Source organism: Corapipo altera, unplaced genomic scaffold (assembly GCF_003945725.1).
Source record: "Corapipo altera isolate COAL_440 unplaced genomic scaffold, ASM394572v1 112, whole genome shotgun sequence".
Lineage (NCBI taxonomy): Eukaryota > Metazoa > Chordata > Aves > Passeriformes > Pipridae > Corapipo > Corapipo altera.
In genome coordinates, this window is record NW_020884899.1 from 7519280 (window position 1) to 7540440 (window position 21161).

Consider the following 21161-nt stretch of genomic DNA (forward strand, 5'->3'; position numbering starts at 1 on the left):
CAATCTTTTATGGGCAAACACCAATTTTTAATTAATCCACTCAATTAGGGAGTACAGGATGAAGAAACCAAGTCAAACTGTTGAACACATTCTTAGCAATTATATTTTAAAACAACAGAAAGATAGTGAATAGCATCTTGTTTAAGTAAAATAGGAATCTCATTAACTTGAAAAAAAAATCGCTCATCTTTAGAGAGAGGCAGAAACAACAGTTACTTAAAAAAGGAAAACTGAAGATTGGAAGTAGCACAGTACACATAATATAAATAGAGATAGTGTCAATTAGGTGGGATTATTAATGCACTGGCAACAGTGTCTGTGGAGAAGGACATTGTTGAACAATTGTGTTTGTTTGTTTCAGTATAAAAGTCGGATGTGATTACTTTTCAATACATTTTTTTGTTCTCTACTACTGTTTCCTTAAGTGCACGTGTGTGTGTGCGTCCATGCCTCTCAATATTATGATATTTTGAAGAATTTTGTCTTTTCTTCTGCTAAGTACAACCTATCCAGAATGTCAAGCACTGTTCTTCAGAAAGATGCACATAAGCTGAGTATGCAAAAATGGGCAAACACACACTGCTCAAACTGCAGGACTCACTATGTTTACAAAAGGAAGCTTTTATACACACTCATCTAAATCTGAGTGGGCAGCCCTGGGAACCTGACCAAGACGTTTCTAAGCTTTTAAATGCATTTGTAGTATAGGCAGTGAGGATACATTTATTTAATAGGTTATGTATTGAAATAATTGACAATTTTGGTGATAAAAATATTTATTTTTCACCTGCTCCAAACACTACAAATGTACCTAAAATAATTTTCCACTGACTCTACTGCATGGTCAAATTCAAGCAACCATTGTCTGGCAACAAAACTTACTTCTTAACCAGAACTTAATTATAGATATTTAATGTTGTTTAATCTCAGTGAAAATTAGCATACAGTTGAGCTTCAAATACTGTTTGAGACTCTTTTCATCATTCAATATACAACCATGATGCCTTTAATCAGAATAAGGTGCTTGCATGGAGTGGACATTATATGTGTCTATGAGGATTGACCATTTACAAAGCAAATCTTAATTAAGGTAAAGGGTGTAAAAATATTTGACAATAGTTTTTTAATAAAAAAAAAATCATCAAGGCAGAAGCCTTCCCATATTTCTGCATTTTCTCTGTGACTACACCTTTTTTCTACAGTAAAGTATAACTTTACACGAAACTCCTTCTGCTTGGCTTACCTGTTAAAAATCTTCATAAAAATACAAAAAAAAGGAGGAAATGCAGTTCATGTACAGTTCAGCACTGAGGGATCTGTGATCCACACTGCTCAAGCTGTAAGCAGTAACGATCTCTGAGTGAGCCCAGTACTGAATATGGTGCACACCATTTTTTTTGCTTCCTAATGCCACTGACAGAAGCTACAGTGGCTTCGTAGGTCAGAGTACTATGGTAAAAACACACTGGCTTTAACTGGATGTCCCAGTTTAAAGCCCAGAGGCTGGTGGTGAATGGAGTTACACCCAGTTGGCTGCCAGTCCCCAAGGGTCAGTGCTGGGGATGGTTCTGTTTAATCTCTTCACTGACAATCTGGACAAAGGGATCGAGGGCACTCTCAGTCAGTTTGCAGATGACACCAAGTCAGGCAGGAGTGTTGATCTGCTGGAGGGCAGGAAGGCTCTGCAGAGGGATCTGGACAGGCTGGGTCAATGGGTTGAGGCCAACTGGATGAGGTTCAAAGAGATCAAGTGCCTGGTCCTGCACTTGGTTCACAACACCACCTTGCAGTGCTACGGGATGGGGGCAGAGTGGCTGGAAAGCTGCCCAGTGGGAAAGGGCCTGGAGGGGCTGGTTGGCAGTGTCTGAACACAAGCCAGTGTGTGCCCAGGTGGGCAAGAAGGCCAGTGGTATCCTGGCCTGTGTGAGAAATGGTGTGGCCAGCAGGACCAGGGCAGGGATTGTCCTCCTGTTCTCAGCACTGGTGAGGCCACACCTCGAATCCTGTGTCCAGTTTTAGGCCCCTCACGACAAGGAAGACATTGAGGGGCTGGAGTGAGCCCAGAGAAGGGCAACAGAGCTGGTGAAGGGTCTGGAGCACAAGTGTGATGAGGAGAGGCTGAGGGACCTGGGGGTGTTTAGGCTGGGGAAGAGGAGGCTCAGGGCGGACCTTACTGCTCCCTACAACCACCTGAAAGGAGGTGTAGCCAGGTGGGGATCAGTCTCTTCTTCCACATAACAAGTGACAGAACCCTCAAGTTGCACCAGGGGAGGTTCAAATTAGATAAAAAAATCTTCACTGAAAAAGTTGCCAAGCCCTGGAACAGACTGCCCAGGGCAGTGCTGGAGTCACCATCCCTGGAGTTATCTAAAAGATGTGTAGGTGTGGCACTCAGGAACATGGTTTAGTGGTGGACATGTCAGTGCTGGTTTGATGGTTGGACTTTATGGTCTTAAAGGTCTTTTCCAACCTAAACGATTCCATGATTTTATGATTTCAGTCTTGATCAACATGATCCTTGATCTAATGGTATTAATTTTCATTTTTTAAAGGCAATATGTTGTAAGTTATGTGAGGTCTGACCAAAAAGCCACTCAGAAGAGAATGCCAGATATTTTTTTCATTTTTGAACTAGCACTATCAGCTGCCGGATGTTTATACACAAATAAAATGTTAAATTAATGTAGCTTATTTACACATGTTGATATAAGTATATATGTTAACCAATGCACACACTGTAGCTTTGGATAATCAAAACACCCCTCTTAAGAAAACCATGAGTAAAAGCCTTATTTAGCAGAGCAGTTAATTTATCCTTTAAACAACTTCACATAGTTAGAAGGAACAAAGTAAAAAGCAAAGAAATATAAATGATAAAAATCTATTTGCTGTGATACCTCACTAGAAATGAAGATTATAAAGGCCAAGAAATTTCCAGTCAGGACAAAAGGCTTTTTAAATCTTTTAAATCTTTTGTTGTGCCTGTGATTACAGGTTGAAATGATTGATTTCCCTCCATGACAGCATCTTAAATTGTGTGTCACATAGTCAAAATTTAAAGCTTGATAGGTCCACCGTACAGTTTTAAAATCATTCAGAGAAGCTCAAAATTTAATTAAGAAAAACATTAGACCAATTAAGACAAAATGGTAGTATAAAATATTAAGGTAAAACATGTATTAGTGTGACATTTGCATTTTTATGAAGTATGAATCACAAAGAAATAAAAACTGCTGCTAAATTTCGGTTAAGTCCCTTTTAAAAATCTTGTTTCCATGGCAATGCTGAGAGTAAGTTTTCAGAGGATGTAAGATATGGATTTTTTATTTAAAAAAAAAAAACCACAACAGTTTAAATGAGAAATAGTAACATCATGGCCTCTTTTCAATTTTCTAATATGCCCAAGAGGCACAGAAAATAAGTCACCAAGACATCAATGCCAGGATGAACGCAGGAGGACAGACCCCTACTTATTCTACTGTTTTGCAGTATGCTTCTAAATAAACACATTTGCCAGTGCAATTCTGCTGCAAACACACTAATTGTTAACAGACAACAGCATTTTTGCAATCTGAAGGCCTAGTAGTGCCCATTCAATCAGGAAAGCTTAATGACAACACCACTCATTACAGAGACAAGCTGAAATTCCACTACAAAGGCTACCTAAGACAAAAGTAACCAAGTGATTCTTCTTTTACATTCCAGATCTAAGAAAAGTTGTTCAAGTCTCTAATGAGTAATCAGGGATTGAGGTTTCTAGGCTACAAAAATCCTGTTGTGGCAAAAAAGGCAGAAACCTAACACCCAAATCAATACTGTATTACTCTCTCCACAGGCAAGAGCTGCTGGGTCAGGAAAATCATGAAAAATTCATAGTGAAGGTGGTCAAGTCATCCATAAGATAGAGAAAATAATGCTATATCTAAAGATCCCTTGAGCAATCGAAGACATTTTATAGATTTCACCATGGATAAGTGCTGGTTTGCCTCATCCATGTACCCTAATACTGTTCCTCTCTCATTTCTAACAGTAAATGAGGATGGTCTGGTCTATATTTACTGTCTTTCTTATTTACTTTATTAATTTCTCTGTCTTTGTGCTCCACTGTTGCAACAGCCACCCACAGGAGAATTCTGAGTCACTCTTGCTGGCAGAAAAAGTGGGGAACACATTTTGGAGGAGTCCTCCACCTGAATTCCTCAGCAAAGGCGAGCATAATTCAGGCTAAGAGGAAAAGTCAGAAATGTCCTGCTCCTTTCTGTGACATCACTTCTCCAAAGGGGCACAAGCAACAGGCCTTTCTCTTTTATTAAGTCAAAACTCTTAGGCACAAAAAAGACAGATACAATTATAGTTCATATAATAGAAGGGAGTGTTTAAACAACCACATGTGGAAAAGATTTGCATATCTTCATTCTTCCTCCAGCATCAAATTCATATCCAACAAAGCAACAGTAAAAAAGAGGAAAATGGCAAAGGTCCAAGTGTACAGTATATAATAAAGTAAGTAATAAAAAGGAACTCTAACAATAGCAAGAAATGATAGAAATCTAACTGCCAGATAAAAGACACAGTGCTTTCTAAAGCTTCATAAACATTTCTGAAAATTGGGAAAAGGTACATTCCTCCACAATGCACAGAAACCCAAAGCTTTCCCGTAGGACGAGCTGCGCAGTTATCCCACACCTGTACAACGTTCAAACATCCTGTGATTCCAGACACAAGACACTTTGTGGAAAATGGATATAGTCATGATTAAATCTGTTATGCCAGAATAAGATAAACAATGTTAGAAAGATGGTGCATCTCTCTGCCACAGAGGAAAGAGAATCAAATTAAGGACTGAAAACCGCTGGTGCACTTTGTCAATTGTCTGCAGGCTGCGGTGCTGTCTCCTGTTCTGGAACAGCAACCCCTATCCAGCGAGCTACTGAAGAAATGTTGGAGGGGTTTATTGTGTTTAAAAACTATTATTCACCCATGAATGTAATTGTCCAAGTATATTGCCTCTCCAGATACACATTAGACTCAATCATATCCCAGTTCTTGGAATAATCTAGAAAAGCATGAATACAAAGGCAAGACACATTCCCTCTTCGACTTGAAGGCGCTGGACATTCACCCAGGACATGTATGAACATCCCTGACCTTATCATATAATACAAATCAAAAACTTGGAGAGCAATTCCATCAGTCAGCTGTATTTCAGGTTTTTCTTTTGGTTTCTTTTTATGTATGTAAATTAGGGAAGAATACTGGGAGCTTAAAAGCAGAAAAAAAATCAATTTGGACAGTAGTGGCCAACTTAGCTCTGAAGTTTTATACAATCTTATTTGAAAGCACAGGACAGAATGTATAGAGATTGGTGCCAAGGAATATAAGGGCCAATTTTTCAAGGTGCTACTACTACTGAAATGTCACTGAAGTCAATGGAAACTCGGGTTATTTTGCACTTCTTAGAAAATGCTTCAAAAAAATGAGACCATAACAGGGACCTTGTGAAATCACTTGTGGCACCTGTATTCCTCTAGCAAAGTATAAATCAGTGCAGAAAGCAGAGGTTATTTTGAAGTAGAGGGGTGAAATCAGCTGCAAGGAAAAACGAAGTTATTATTGGCATGATCAGACATTCATGATATGTGACAGTACCACAGATGATAATACACGTTAATACACATCACCAATATATTGCTGCATGAAAAAGTGTTCAACCAAATTTAATAACGATTGCATTTGAACAATAGATCAGAATATTTAAGCATTTTCTTTGAAAATTACATTGACCAATGTACAAGTATATTAGGGGTTTACCAAAAGCGTTTCCTAAATTCAACATCTTATGATTCAGCAAGTTCAGAAAACAACAGTTTTCTAAAGACTGACACAAAGTGCCAAGAATGACAACATTTCTGGCGTTGTCAGTATGTCACTATACATGGATGAATCTTTTTACCTGAGTGAATATAGAAAAATGTTGCCTTGGACAGATGAGAGCATTGAAAATCTGCATCTTTGTGAGGCTCTGGTACCCATTTTTCCCAGTGCCCTCCACTGCCACCAGCTGAACTCTGCTGATTCCAGAGCAAACTGGTTTGTGCCAAGGGAATTTTGTTTTGCCTGTTCTGACAACCTCACCTAGAAGTTTCCATTTACATGGCCCAGGCTACAAGTTCTCTGCTTAACATACTTGCAAGAGTAGCACAAAAGATTGTCACTTGTCTTATTTTAACTTATGGGTGTTTATAATTTCTTAGCCCTAACATGGTTATTTGCATGGCAGACAGGTTTTTTTTCTTTTTTCATTTCTCCCCACAGAAGTTCTCAGAAAGACTTTGTTCTAAGACATTCTTCTAATGCCATACAGAGACAAAAGATATAACAGTTTCATTAGAAAAGAATGAATGTTTTGGAAAAGGAATATACAAATTTAAACAAGCAAAATCAGTGTGCCTTATACAAAGATAAGGAGAGTCCCCAGGAGAATGTTAAAAACTTTGCATTTGTTCTTGTTAATTATACACTCCATCTTCAAAAACAGGCAAAAATGCAAAATATTTTTCATTCATTTTCCCCATATATAGCACATCTATTAATAAAATAATCATTGGGTTTAGTAGAATACATTTTACAGCCTGATAAGCATTGCATTACACAGGAAAGTAAAATGGCTGTATCGTTTACTATGCTCCTCTCATTTAATATAATATCTGTAGCAGTCTGATGTTCTCACAATATTCTAACTTTACATTACTACAAAACACAATTTTATAAATTGTAAAGGTCTGTATGCACAGGAATGTATTTTAATACAGAAAACTTGACACTATCACTGCACTTCTCTTCAAAAATATTCTTTTCTTTCTTTGACATTTTTTTGGCTTACACAACAGGGTGCCAAACATTTGTGACAGCTTACAATAGAAAAACAATATTGCTTTTAGTTAACAATGTTAGCTATGAATATATATTGACAGCATTTTCACTGCAGATTTGCTGCCAACATAATACAAAGCAAATAGCATTCAATATGTTGGAACACTCAGGGGAATTAAAGAGTTTCAAAAACAAATTTATAGCATTAGGTGCTGAATGCTAAATCTAATGAAAATGCAAATTCAGGAGTATCTCCTGCACATACTTCATGCAAAGGAATACAGTTTGGCAAAGTGATAAAATTAAGATTGTTTAAGTCAGGAGAAAATTATGTTAAAATGCCTCTACTTGTTTGGCTTTTATAAAGCCAGTTTTACCACAAAGATTAATATTTTTCCCAAATTCTTTCTGCTTCTCTTCCTTGAAGCACACCAGGAAGAGATCATAAAAAAAAAACTCAATTCCAAGTGCTCCCAAACGTTTTCAGAAAATACAAATACATAGTTGCATAATGTTAATATTTGTAACTCTACTACTGATCATATACAAACCCAAGCATCACTGTTCCCTTGAAGCAACAGAAGCTGAGTCTGTATGTTTATTATTATCTACAAAACAAGCAAAGCAGTGGACAGAAATTATGATTTAAATCTTATTAAAATAGTCATATACTGCAACACTGTAGTGTCATCTCCTATATATTAAAATGGATTTGTTAAACCAAACATTCATTGACTGTACTTTATAACTGACATGACACTAATAGTTTTGAAACCATTTACAAAGCAAATTAACGTAGGTTAACAATACCACACTACCAAGAAAGCAAAACTTGATCAGATTTTGTAGCTGTTGAATATAATTTTTTATGAATTTTTAGATGGACTTGATATTTATCACCACTCAACTATAACAAGTAGTTCAACACTTATAGCTAACAGTGCTTGCAAGACATAAAAATATGTAGGTTTTAGAATAACTTGTTTAGATAGCTATAAAATTATATTGTGAAAACAAACTCTTCATAAGTTACACTCTGCTCTGACTTAAGGTATTTTGTACCTTCTAAATAACAAAGAAAATAAAGAAAAAAAAGTATTTGTGGAACAATATTTGGTTTTAACCACTGAAGTGTAAAGTTATTATAATTCATAATTATCAAACCCACTATAACATGCAACAATTTATGAATTTCAGGTTATTTAGAAAGCTGAATGAAACGTATTTTAGGATTAAACTTGGCCATCACACACAGTTTTCCATGAGGCTCATACTGCTTCCATTATAAAACAGTCTAAACTGCAAAATTATCCCATCCTTCCTACTCTGGTGAGAGAGCCACAACTCCACATTTAGATCCGCAAGGGAAAACCAGGAGATGCAAAGCTTCACTTTTTGCTAAGCTATGAATTTGAAAACACACTTTCTAGCACATGCAGCACAATATGGAGCAGTATTCCAAAGCATCAAGGGAGCTGGGGCTGTAGGAGCTGAGACTCTTACACTGGTGGAGATGGAGTAAACACAGTTAATTTGTTAACGTCTACTGTCTCTTTTCACCGACTGTCAAGGAAATCATATTTTACAATTTTTTCAGTTGGTGCTTGGAAAGGATTTCCTACTAACCTACACTAAATCTCACTGAAGGGTGACAACAGAAATCAATATGTGTCTCTGAAGAATAATCTAGCCAAACATTTACATTTCGAATATTCATTTGTATTTATGCATGAGAAATTCCTGGGGAAAAAAAAAAAAAAAAAGAAAAAATAGTAGTTCTCTTCCTGCATACACACTATCTCTTTTTATAGGCTGATTTTTATAATGAACTGGCTTTAAATCAACAAAATAAATATATATTACTCCATGTAAAATAACAACTGACCTAGGGAGGTAGCTGTGTTAACCTTGGCTTCAAAGAAATTTGTTTGGTCCTTCTGCAGCCATAGGGAAGAGACAACCCACAAGGAGCAGCTATTGTAGTTTCATCCTGGCTATTCCAAAGCCATGGAATTGCCATTCCACATGCCTGGCAGGAAGGATATTCAGTTTAATCTGGCTATTGAGGCAGTTCTAAGTCTAACACTGCAGGTACTCAGCATCACTGTCGAATTTGCAGGGCCAAGCATGCCCTACCACAAAACCCAAAACACTCTGTAGTCCTCTGATTGTGGGAGATTGTGGGATTAGTTTTGCCCACAGAGTTCACAGGAGATCAGACTATGAACACACAAAAAGCTGCAGTGCAAGCAGCATTTTACTTCCCTGCATCACCCCTGAGCGTGACATGGTCTTGCATTAAACTGTGTAAAGGCAAAGGAAAATCTGCCTGAAGAATCTGCACATTGGTGTAACATATTACTTTTATTAAAATTTTAACCAATGTATTCTCTGAAGCTTCATGTGAATTTCCAGAGGGTAATACGAGGACAATGAACACAACACCCTTCAAAAATTATGCTACACAACAAGAAAATTAAATAAGTGTTCCATAAAGAGTCATCAGCTCAAGACAAGAAAGATACAGTCAGATTTGCCATTCCAATAAGTCTGTTACAAGGTTCCAGGTTAAGTCTCTGAATTTGTGGACTTTGATGTTCAGTTGGAGGATACATGTATTAAATGGGCAAAAATTTGGATAAGAATGTTCCTCTCAAAGTTGAAAATTATAATAAGGAAAGGGTTGTCCGATTTGTTGTCACTTATCTTGGAAAATTATCAGGGAAAAAGGAAACTGCTAAACAGAAGCGACAACCCTGCTCAGCGACTAGCTTAGAGGAAACAAATGTTTGGGGCAGATTATTTACATTGCTTATACAAAGCCACTAAAAGCTTCAGAAAGATTATCCTTTCAATGACAATGCAAACCCTATTCAACATGCACTAGATTTAGCAGAAATACAGGCAGTTGTTTTAAATCTATACTGAATACGTTCCACTGTATATACATCCTCCAGTAAAAATAGTAATAAAAAACTCATTTCTACTTGAAAAACCTGCCGAGTTTTAGCTCCTACATAACAGAATGCATATTTAGACTAGCACATTATTCAGTAAAAGATGTCCAAACAAGATGATTTGATGTTGGAATAGTCATCTGCGAACAACCAGAGCAATGTAAGGTAAAATAATTGTCAAGTCAATCTCTAGCTTACACTTTATTGCAGAAATAAATTGAACTCTGCTCTAGCTTTTTGACACGTAATTCTGATACTAATGGGTTCAAATCCATTTCTCTTTGCTCTCCTTCCTAACAGGAAGCTTTATGTAACACTGTGTCAGAAATCTACCAGTTACTGGCTAATGTTTCCCTTAAATAAAAAGTCTCTGCCTGTAATAGTATTAACAGCTGCCATCAGTTTACAGTAATGAGCCACAGTTCATCATGGCAGTGCTGCTATGAAAATTAGAAGCTTCCATGGAGCTTCTCAATTCACGAGAAAAAAATGATCCGAGCCCTCATGAGCTGTGGTGTAAGAGCAGATATTGCCTGTCCAAGGTTTGCAGGTCAGACCCTAAACCTGTGGAACTGCACTCAATCATTGCAATTGGGCCATTTATTATTCTGTGTTATGCATAAAAAAACACAACAGGTCTATTTGGAGAGTCAATATATAAATCCAGGGGTATTTTTCTTAATTGCTCAATGCAAAAAATCGCACAGTCGTTTTTACAGAGAATTTCACAGTCTCTTCACTAGAGAAATTAAAATATATTTTGCTGGAAGAAACGTAACAATTGAAGTATATATAATGTAATATCTTGTGTAACTTATGCAGGTTTCCAGTTTCAATTAACAGTAAAACTAAAAACCAAAACCAAAACCAAAAGATAAGTAGCCACAAATCATGGCATTTTAATTTTATCTGCTCCCTTAAAAAATTGAAAATGCATATCTTAAAGCTTGATTGCTCCATAATTCTACAAACTAAGCATATACTTATAAACAGTATTGCAATGGAACAAAATATTTAATTGACATCAGGATGGGATTTTTTCTGCTGCATTTAACATTGTAGGAACTTTGCTTCCTATGAAATCAATGGGAGATATAGATTATTCTGAATTAAAAAGATTTAAAAAATCTAAAAGCAGGAAAGTTAAAAACATTTCATTTTCACTTCTTCAGTATAATCTTTTTCCTTTTACATTAGTTCTATGCTTCCACACTCTGATGTAAAAACTTTTCAGTAATAAAAGGAGAATGAAACCAAATTTGCATGGAAGACAATTAACTCTGGAACTAAAAAAGGGAGTATTTAATCAGAAATCAAGAAGTTCTTAGATTGAAAAAAAAAAAAATAAGCCTGTCACATCACTGACATGGAGATCATCGTGGTGCTGATTTTGTTTATGGTATCTATAATGCATTTTTGACATTTTGAGTGACAGATGCCACCATAATAGGAAATTAAACACACCTGGCCATTAGTTGCCTGTAAGCAAAAGTGTTCTATCTGAAACATACAGTACGTGTGCAATAATTACTGAACACTGACATCTAAAATGTTCTTAGAGGCACCTGGAACAGCAAAAGTTTATGAATTTAACACTGTCTTGCCAAGAGCGAATATTGCAGCAGGAAAGAGGTTCTTTCTCTAATGCTGAATATTGCCTGTGTTTGCTGAGCTATCTGCACTCATTGCTTGTTAAAGGATGATACATGTCATGACAGCTTTGGATAATTTCATGGAGATGCACATTATATTGCACTTACCAAAGTTTCACGTGCACCCTCAATCTATTCCAAGCACAACTGAATTATTGATCCAAAATAAAATTATATGTACTTGAAAGGATTCCAACTTGGAAGAACCATGATCTATAAATCTAATTTTATACATGACCAATATAGGCACAAGTTTCCAAAATGGTAAAATTATTTTTCCTCAAAACTGCAGTATGTTCAATTGATTTTTCTTTTTTTAAATGTTGAGATGCACATGCAATCTATGCTAAATGTCATCACTTTGTTTCTTATTTAATTATCATTTCATATGGCTCCCTCAGTAAGTAAATAATTACTTCAACTGCTACACAGATCATCTAACCCTTTGCACTTTTGGCTTACAAAAAAATTGTATCACTTTGCAGCACGGAGATCAGTGAAACTACTTTTAAAAAGTACAAAGGCTGCTTTGAAACAATCAATTTTGGTTGATAATACACACTTGAGGTAATCCAAGCCCTTCTCTTAAAAAAAAAGTAATGGATTCATATCACCACGTGCTATGGTACCAAAATTTGCATCATGAACCTGGCTCCACCATTCTTCCTCCCATTTTTTTCCAAGTGGAAGGGCATGTGCTATACAAAGAAATTACCTATTTTCCCTGTAGTAACACTGTTACTTAAAAGATCCTGTCCACTGCACTCACCTCAGCCTCTGTGCTTTCAAGGCAGACAGATACATATGTATGCACATATGTGTATAGAAAATATATATATACACTCAATTATAGCTTTAAGGAGCTTGGCCAGGGCAGTAGATGCAGTGCAACACTGTGGTGCACATCAAACTAGACAAAAACTAACCAAAAAGTTCAGACTTTTGCTGCTTCGAGATTCTGCAGGGAATCCCAAAGGATACAAACACATAACTCTTATTTTGCTCAACTCTTGTCATATTTGCTAGTAAACACCAGGGGATTTCCAGTGAAACCATTCTCTAATTCAGATTAAATTTATTTACCTGCCTAAGAAACTGATTTTTCCTGAGGAAAATGTTTCAGGAGAGCTTTGCTTCCTTTTTAATCTTTCTTAGGAAAAAAATCATAACTTCAGCACTTCCTCAGTATATGACTTTCTCCAAGGGAAAATAAACCATGATGTGATATGATAATGACTGACAAACCCAGCAGCCTTAGATGAATGTCAAAGTTTAAATCTTGAACAAATTCACCCACAAGAACTGAAATCCACTATTTGGTAGCTAAGAAAAAAAGGAAAAACTTCACTCACATATGAAACAAATAAAAAATTGATACTGCTCCAACTAAATCAATACTAAAACTACAGAAAGTAGTGAATTAAAAGTTATAGCAGTGATGCTACTTACAGTTTCATCTTAAAGTCAAAATGGCAATGTGAGCTGGAAATATAGTTTACCAATACCCATTTAACCTCCTAAAATTAGATTATTTTCCAAAAAAGTATCAGAAGCAAGGAAACAAAATAAATATATGCGACAAAACAAAACTGGCACATGGAAAAAACTGGGTTTTGTCTACCTGTGTAAAGGGTGAATAAAATAGCAAAATACAGGAAAAGTTAGGAGCACCTTTCTAGCATGCTAAAAATTAACATAAGAAGGGTACATAAAGATGGGCAACAGCTTCCTAAACAGGCAAATTCAAATAATCTAGCCATTCTCCTTGCAAATTATTATAAAGAGCTATTTAGAGAGATTACAGGAGCTGACCAGAAGAGGATTAATAAATTATTAAAAAATGAGTAACATATGCCTAATTGAGTAAGAACATATCTGTAGTGTGTATTTGAAAGACACTACAGAAAATACATGTTTAAGATTGCTTAGGAAATGTTGCAAAAAAATGCTTTATTTATTCACTACAAATTTATTCACTTCAAAATTTCAGAACTATACACTTTCATAAAAACATATGCACTTTTCCACATGCATTTTCCAAAGCCAGGTCAATGCAATGTAGCCTTTAACGTACAGTAAATATCTGCCTTCTAACATGAGAAGCTGGAACAACTATAAGATGTTATCAAGCATCTTGATACCAGTAACTTAAATCCCCACATGACAGTAGAGCAAAGAATGTCTGCTTAAGAAAAAGAAAGTAAAAAGGTAGCCTATTTCCAACTTTAGACTGCTTTTGATGTCATCTTCACTCCATCTAACTTCGGATGCAGCTTCTGAACAAATTAACTGCACAGACCAAGTTCTTAGATCAGAAAAAAAAATTAAGCACCTCACATCAAGGTGAGGTACTTTTTTTGCTTTTCTTTTCCCCCCCCTGCTTATCCAAAATGTATCAGTTGGTATAATAAGAGACATTTTCTTTCCCTGTACACATACCATTCATACCTTTAAACAATCACAGCTGTAAATCACAAAGAAGCAGTTGTCTGCTAAGGGTCATTGAGTTGTTTTAGGACAGTAATAAGAGGCCTGAACATACTATAAAATCCAATGTCGATATTAATATTTCCTGAAAATCTAATCAATTAAAGACAACAGAGATCTTACAGCCTTTTACATTTTACAAAAAAAGAGAGAACTCTACAATGACAGCTCCACAAGTTCACAATAATATCCAGCTGTGACATTCTCTGTCTTACCTTGGCATCCCGTTTCAATTTCTGAAGCAATTTTTCCTTTTTCCTGATCCATACATACACATAACAGAAGATCCCCCAAAAAATCATGAGTCAAAATTCTAGTTTCAGTCCAAACGCAACTGAAGTAACAGAGAGAATGCCTTTGAAGTAAATAACGTTTGGTTCTTTGATTTTAACCTCAATCTGGATTGATTTATTAACTGTAAGTAATGATCAAATGGTATCTCCCAAATATCCATTCTTCTCCTCTCTCCTTCTTGGTATATTTTGTCAGTACCTTTGTGATGAAGAACTCCAAATGTGTTTATCAACACTTACAGAACAAAATTTGGCACTATTAGGAAACCCCTTCTGTTGGAAATTCTTTTTTTAATCTCAGTGAAAATACCATTTCTCAACATGATTCATCAGACAGCAGAGCTGTTCAGGGTACATACACATACAGAATATTTCATGAGGCCTAGATGTGCTTTACTTATTGGTATAATATGGCTGTTGTTTGTGAAACTAAAATCCTCACAGATATTTTTAATCCTTTCATCAGTTTGTTCTATTTAACTCTTATCTCTTCTCAAATTGCTCAAAAGTATATTTTTCAGGACAGAGATCATCTTTTTCTGGCATGGTTACAGTATCTGGAGCAGTGAGTGTCAACTACTTGAGAAGAATTTCTGGCTATGGCCCTCAAGAGCAATAATCATTCTTTTCACCGGTAAAATCCTCCAATATCAGTATATTTTTATAATTTCTCACACATACACACATCTCTCTTTTTCTCACAAGAAGCTCAAATGAATCACTGTAGCTACTAACAGAATTAAAGACATTCCAGCTCAGAGGTAATCTCGCACCTGAAGCACGGCCTGTTTAAAATACTGGGAACGCAATTTGGAGATGAAATTTTTTCACCCAATTTCCCATTCCACAGAGAAGAAATTTAGCAAAATCATCGATGGTGTTGTAAGGACCATGGCTGAAGTGAATAGGAAACAAACCCTGCCCAATACAGAGCATTATCCAGAAATAGACAGCAGCCTGTGACACGTACATAATTAGAGAAATTGGAGGCTTTGCCCAAGAGACCATGTGTTCCACAGCAAATCCTATTTCCTTCACTCTCCCTTTGGATATGTGTAAATCATAAAAGAGTATGTGTTTTCCTTGCATATAACGTATCAGTTGTGGTTTTTTTTTTTTCCCAATATTGGTGTTGAATGAATTCACAGAACAAATAACAAAAAAAAATCCAGAGCTCAAATCTTTTCAAACCGACTGACTTGCAAGTCAGAAAATGTATAAGGAGACCGAAAGACCAGATTTTACATCTCACAGGTATCTTATATGGTGGTTCTTTTCCCCCATAAATACAAGGCATTAGATATTTCTTTTGAATTTTTCCTTGCTAAAAAAAAAATTGATGACACAAAATGTCTGATGTAGAAGTCCAAGTCATAAGGAAGAAGAAATTCACTCACCAACTTCCAAGTAAAAAAAAATTCTGTTGGTTCTACTCCAACGCAGGGAAGTGAACATCAAATAAATCAAGTTTAGAATAAAATTATAAAAATAATGCTGAAAATATTAGAGCTGTCACTGAAATGCTACAGAACTTAGCTCCATTACCTGCCCTTGTTGCTGAAGCACAGCAGTAACCTCAGACACACGTACCAGGAGCACGGAAGCAATCATTCTGAAAAAGACTTCTGGATGATAGGGAAAAACAAATTAGGCCTGAGTTTCCATAGTGATACAGCAACAAAAGGCTGCTGCAATTTCCAGCTGTCTATACTGAGACAGTAACAGAGCAAAGGGACCACAGTCCCTTCTCTGAAAGTTGGGATTAGTGTACTCGGAATTGTCCATTACATTTTAGTTCCGCACTATAAAGAAAATATTGAAGGAAACTGGAAGAGGTAGAATAATAATAAAAACAAAAAGTTCTGCAAGAAGCAAAATTACTCAATGTTATGGATTTGGATTTCACGGTTGGATTCTCTGGTATCTTAAAAATGCAAATTCCAATGAGTACTTTCTCCTATTCATCTCCTCTGTGGATTCTCTGATGTTTAATAAGAAATGATCTCATACTATAGCCTGGCTGCCAGTGGGAACACTAATGGCTCTCTTGCCCATCTGGCAGCCTGTTTTCCCAAAACTTACAGGAATTCCTGTCCAGTGGTGCTGAAACTGGCCAAGAGTTAAGAAGCTATTGAGGGAGAAAACAGAGGGGAGAGAGATCAGCAGCCATACAAAAAACCAGGCTTCAAGCAGACAGTGTGATCATATAAGCTTTGCTTCCCTGGGAAACTAGGCTAATTACCAAAGGGCTTGAAAGATTCACTTATGATGAAAGTCCAAAGGCCCCAAAGCGGAAAAATACTTAAAAGGTAAAGTGGTCTATTGGATATATGGCTGAAAGAACCAAACATGATAGCTAGGTTGAGACAGAAATGATGAGGAATGTTATAATTTACAGAAATATAAATGTTAGCCATGGATGGTGAGGATTTATTTGTACCAAGAGGAGTTATTACTAAGCAGAATTGCAACTGGGAACTGTGGGATTAAATAAAGGAAAGCTTTAGGCTAAAAATCAAGCAACACTGTAAGTGAGAGGAGTCTATGGAGCAGTTTTGAGCCATAGGAAATGGAGGCTCCGTGCCTTAAGAAAATTAAAACTGGAATGTAAAAAACCTTTTCTCTACAGAATGATAATGCATGGACAGTAAGATTGGCAGGAATGTCTAATAGGTCTTTGTTTTCATTTATCACTAGATTAGTAACACAAAATACTGCACTAATAGATAATATATAAAACAAATAAAAGTAGCTACTCTTTGTGAGTTCTCATCCAAATGGCTGAAACCAGACCCAGTATATATAACTGTATAAAAGTGCCTTCCTCACACACTACCTATATGATAAATCAAAAATAAATACAATATTATACAGGCAATGATTTACAGACAGTTACTAAAATATCTACTTTTACACATACTGTGATCAAAGTTATTTGTGTATTAGTGCAACATTTTTAAGCAATACTGAATAGCTTGAGTTTCCATGTCATTGTTTTCTAGTAAAACATAAAATAAAATAATCAAAATGCAGAAAACAGATTATACAGTATGTTTGATGTAGCAACTTCTAACTTTCATTTAATATAGCTGAGCTGAAATGACTAATACTGCCCATGGCCTCTAGTACAAAGGCCTAAAAAGGGTTCCAGACTAGATTACGTCCATGCAGGTCTCATTTTAACGGAAATTGGAGAGATGGAAAAAAGATTATAGGAACACACATTATAAAAACAGACCTCACAAGTCAAACTTAATAGTGGAACCATTCTCTTTCATGTAGACAACCATGAAAACAAATATCCTGTAAGCCCTAGATATATATTGTATCTTTCTACCCGATCTCTTTGCCTCCTTGAGACAGATTCCCATTCATCTCATGACTATATAATTTGATCACAGTTGAGTAAGGCACAGCAGGGGAAAGGGTCTGTCTGATAAAGTATCAGGCTCCAGGAAGACAGATAAACAATTTCATGATTTCTAGTTGTAACAGGAATGGTACAGTGGTGGATATGAAGATATTAGTCTCGTAGGAATACAAATATCAACCTTCTGCAGTTTTTTTCTCTTACTAAATGTGTTTTATTTCCATTAAGTAAAAATGACAGATTGATTCTGATAAACTAAAATAAAATGCAAGATGGACACAAAAAGTGGAATTAAATGTTTTCTGGTTTTTCAATGGGAAAGTTTGTATAAAACTTTTACAAGTTTGTAAGCGAAAAATTAGAGCAAGGAGGTTTCTTCCTCAGGGGGCATTTTTACTGCAAAGAAACATTGTTTAAAAGTAAAACAGTTGCCTATCAAATTGAGTTGACTCAGATTTAAACCTCCTCTTTCACAAGGGACACATTGGCAAGCAACTCCTCTGCTACAAGTCACTAGAGAAATGCCTGTTTGCAAAGCTACCTCGTTGTTCTACATGTATTAAATGAAAGCTTGAGTGACAATGTTTGAACAGCAATGATGGACTTCTTTTCCATATATTAACACACGTATTTGGTTGGAATATAAAACCACAAATATATAGCAGCCATTATTAATACAAGTTCTGGTAGCTGGCAAACATTACAATGTCTTTGCAATTACCTGCTGTTTTGGATAGCTGAGAAGCATGGTCATACCCAGTCATGCTGACACCTGCTTTTATTTATAAAAATGCAAAGAACAAAAAGACATTTTACAGCAGTTTTTAGTTACAGACCCTAGATGTTACCTTTTTTGTTTAAGAAAATATGTTCTGGAGCAAGCAATTTTTAAAGCTGTCATACCATCTAATTGAGCAGCACTTACCTGTGATTCTTTCACATTTTCAACAGTGAAGTTGAACCAGACTCGAAAGCGTGGGTTACAGGTATCTGGTCTGATGAACAGGTCATACTCAAACTCTGTGACATGGTCCACCCGCCCAAGGTTCCCTACCAGGAACAAATGAAAAAGAATGCATTTTAATGAATCAACTCCTCAGGAAACACACTGAGAAAAGTTTTAAAAATGCCTACCTCTGTTGGTTAAAATATACAAGTATAATAAGCCTTACAACAGTTCATAATTACTTTTAAAAGGCCTAATCATAGTCAAAAAATAAAACATATATCAAAAAGAAGACAACATGCATTTTTATTATTCAATCCAATTGACCTTTTGCCTCCTCTTCTCTGAGTATTCCAATTATGTGCCTTAACATCCTTTTAACTGTTTCTTTTTTCCATTTTTCTGCTGATGTCTCTGCACATCTTTTAGCCCCCACTTGTATGGATTTCTTTCTTTCCAATTGCTGCTCATGTTCAAGCCCCTCCAAAACTAAAAAGTCCCCACATTTCCCCCTGGCTCCTCTGGCTGGTGCTCTGAGCATCCCTTTCCCCCACAGATGGGCCAGCATTCCTTTCCTTTTTGATTCAAAAACTATCTCAATACTTTTCCTCAACTAACACCTCTTTCCAAAGAAATAAAGAGATTTTTGCCTCAGCTTGTTCCTAGTGAATTTCATGGAATAATATTTTTAAATGTAGGCAGAGCGACATTGTCCCCTATGGCATTATCCTGCAGGCAACCACCCTGGCTATAGAAACAAAGTTCAGCACTGGGAAAACCCACTAAGTGCTTTTAAATTGCTAAAATGGCATTTTTTCTTTGAAGTGTGCCAGGATTTTTAGAGACAGGGTTTAGACTGTCCAATTCATTTATACACTACAAAAATAAGACTTTAAATTTTCCTGATTCAATCCAAAACTCACCTCACCATATCTTGTAAGACAGGGCCATACTCTAGCTCACATGCTAAATTACATTTATTTAAAAATTAAATTAAAAATAGCACTGAAACATGGGTTACAAATATATTTTTGGGGTTAGATATATATTTTTAGGTTGGAAATATATTGTTGCATTCAAATATGTTTTTATAAAGCTACTTGAGCTAAACAATTCCCTTCTCAGCAAGTCCCACGGCAGTCAATAGGACTCTTCTCTGCTAACACACTGCTCAGTACCAGCACAAGCAGCAAAATTTGGCTGATCTGCTGTTCTGAACTGGAAAAGAAGCAGGGAAAAACTCTCTTCATCAATATATTTCCAGGATTTCTTCCTCATCCTAAATTGTTTCTAGCTCTACTAATGGAACATTTTTAATCTTCCCTATTTTTAATGTTATACTCTGCTTTCCTACCCACATCCCTCTTTTCAGAAGAAAATTCTCTCCACTGCTTCCCTCTGCAGAGACCCACTCCACGCTCACAATCTGTTCCTGAGCGCTCGCCTCAAGGAGACACTTGGCATTGGAAATATTTGAAAAAACAGCTCTATTGTACAGCCAGAATTCCTCTGCCAAATACCAATAATGTCACCTGCCATCCCGGGTGTCGGTAGTGGGGCTGCAGGCTGAGCTCCCTGAGCCCATTCCAGCCTGTTCCCGATGGTCCCGGCCGGCTCCATAATGGTTGCACTCCACAGCACAGCCCGGCCCCCTCAGCCAAGGTGGAGGTGCCGTGGTGAAAACGCGTTTAAAAAAGGGCAAAACCCACACAGAAGGGTGAGGGAGGCTGAGGAGAACAGGGGCTTGAGGAGGAGGAGGAGGAATGAGGTGCTCTGGGCTCCAGGGCAGAGACTCTCCTGTGTCCTGTGGGGAGAGGCTGGAGCAGGTGGATGTCTCCCGAAGGAGCAGTGGCCCACAGAGGAGCCAGGTTGGAGCCCGCGCTCCTGCCAGGCCGAGGGCTGTGGGAAGGGAAGGGCCCAGGGTGGAGCAGGGGAGCTGCGTGAGGAGGGAGCAGCCCCCATCCCCTCACTCTGCTCCTTGTGAGTCGGGTGAAGTTGATCCTGGGAAACAGGGAAGGATGGGCAGGAAGGCACTGTTCTAGTTTTAATTTGTTTCTTACTATCCAAACCTGTTTTAACGGGCAATAAATTAGTTTCCCCCAGTGGAGCCTGTTTTGCCTGTGAAGGCCATTGGTGAGGGATCTCCCTGTGTGTATTCGACCCAAGAGCTTTTTCACCTTATCTTCTCACCCCTCTCCTGTTGAGAAGTGTGGATGAGAGTGCTGGATGAGCATCAAGCAGCTGGCCAAGGCCAACCAACCATATCTCCTGGCTTTAGGTGAAGTCCTTGACACAACCAAGTGCCCTTTCTGCCACAAGGGTCAAACCCATCACTTACTGACAACAAAAGAACTCGAATTGTAATATAAACTACAATTTCCTACAGATTATTATCCAAAGTAAACAAGAAGAGCAAAACCATTATAATACCTTTAAATAAAGGACTTTTATATAAAGGACTTTTAAATAAAGGACTTAAAAATACTTTTTGTATTTTTCATTAAATGTCATGCATAAATGACACAGTTGGGATAATAATATTTTTTTGATATTTTAAGTGGTCCAAGCTGTTCATCCAAAAAG

General features: G+C 36.9%; 1 protein-coding gene across 1 annotated transcript in view; it reads right to left on the minus strand.

Moving 5' to 3' along the window:
* LOC113949901 (BEN domain-containing protein 5-like) overlaps positions 1 to 21161 on the minus strand; it is a 910469-nt gene that overhangs the window by 846312 nt on the left and 42996 nt on the right. Inside the window, exon 3 of the mRNA XM_027649026.1 lies at positions 18558 to 18682. Coding sequence (XP_027504827.1) covers positions 18558 to 18682 — 125 coding nt within the window. The remainder of the gene's footprint in view (positions 1 to 18557; positions 18683 to 21161) is intronic.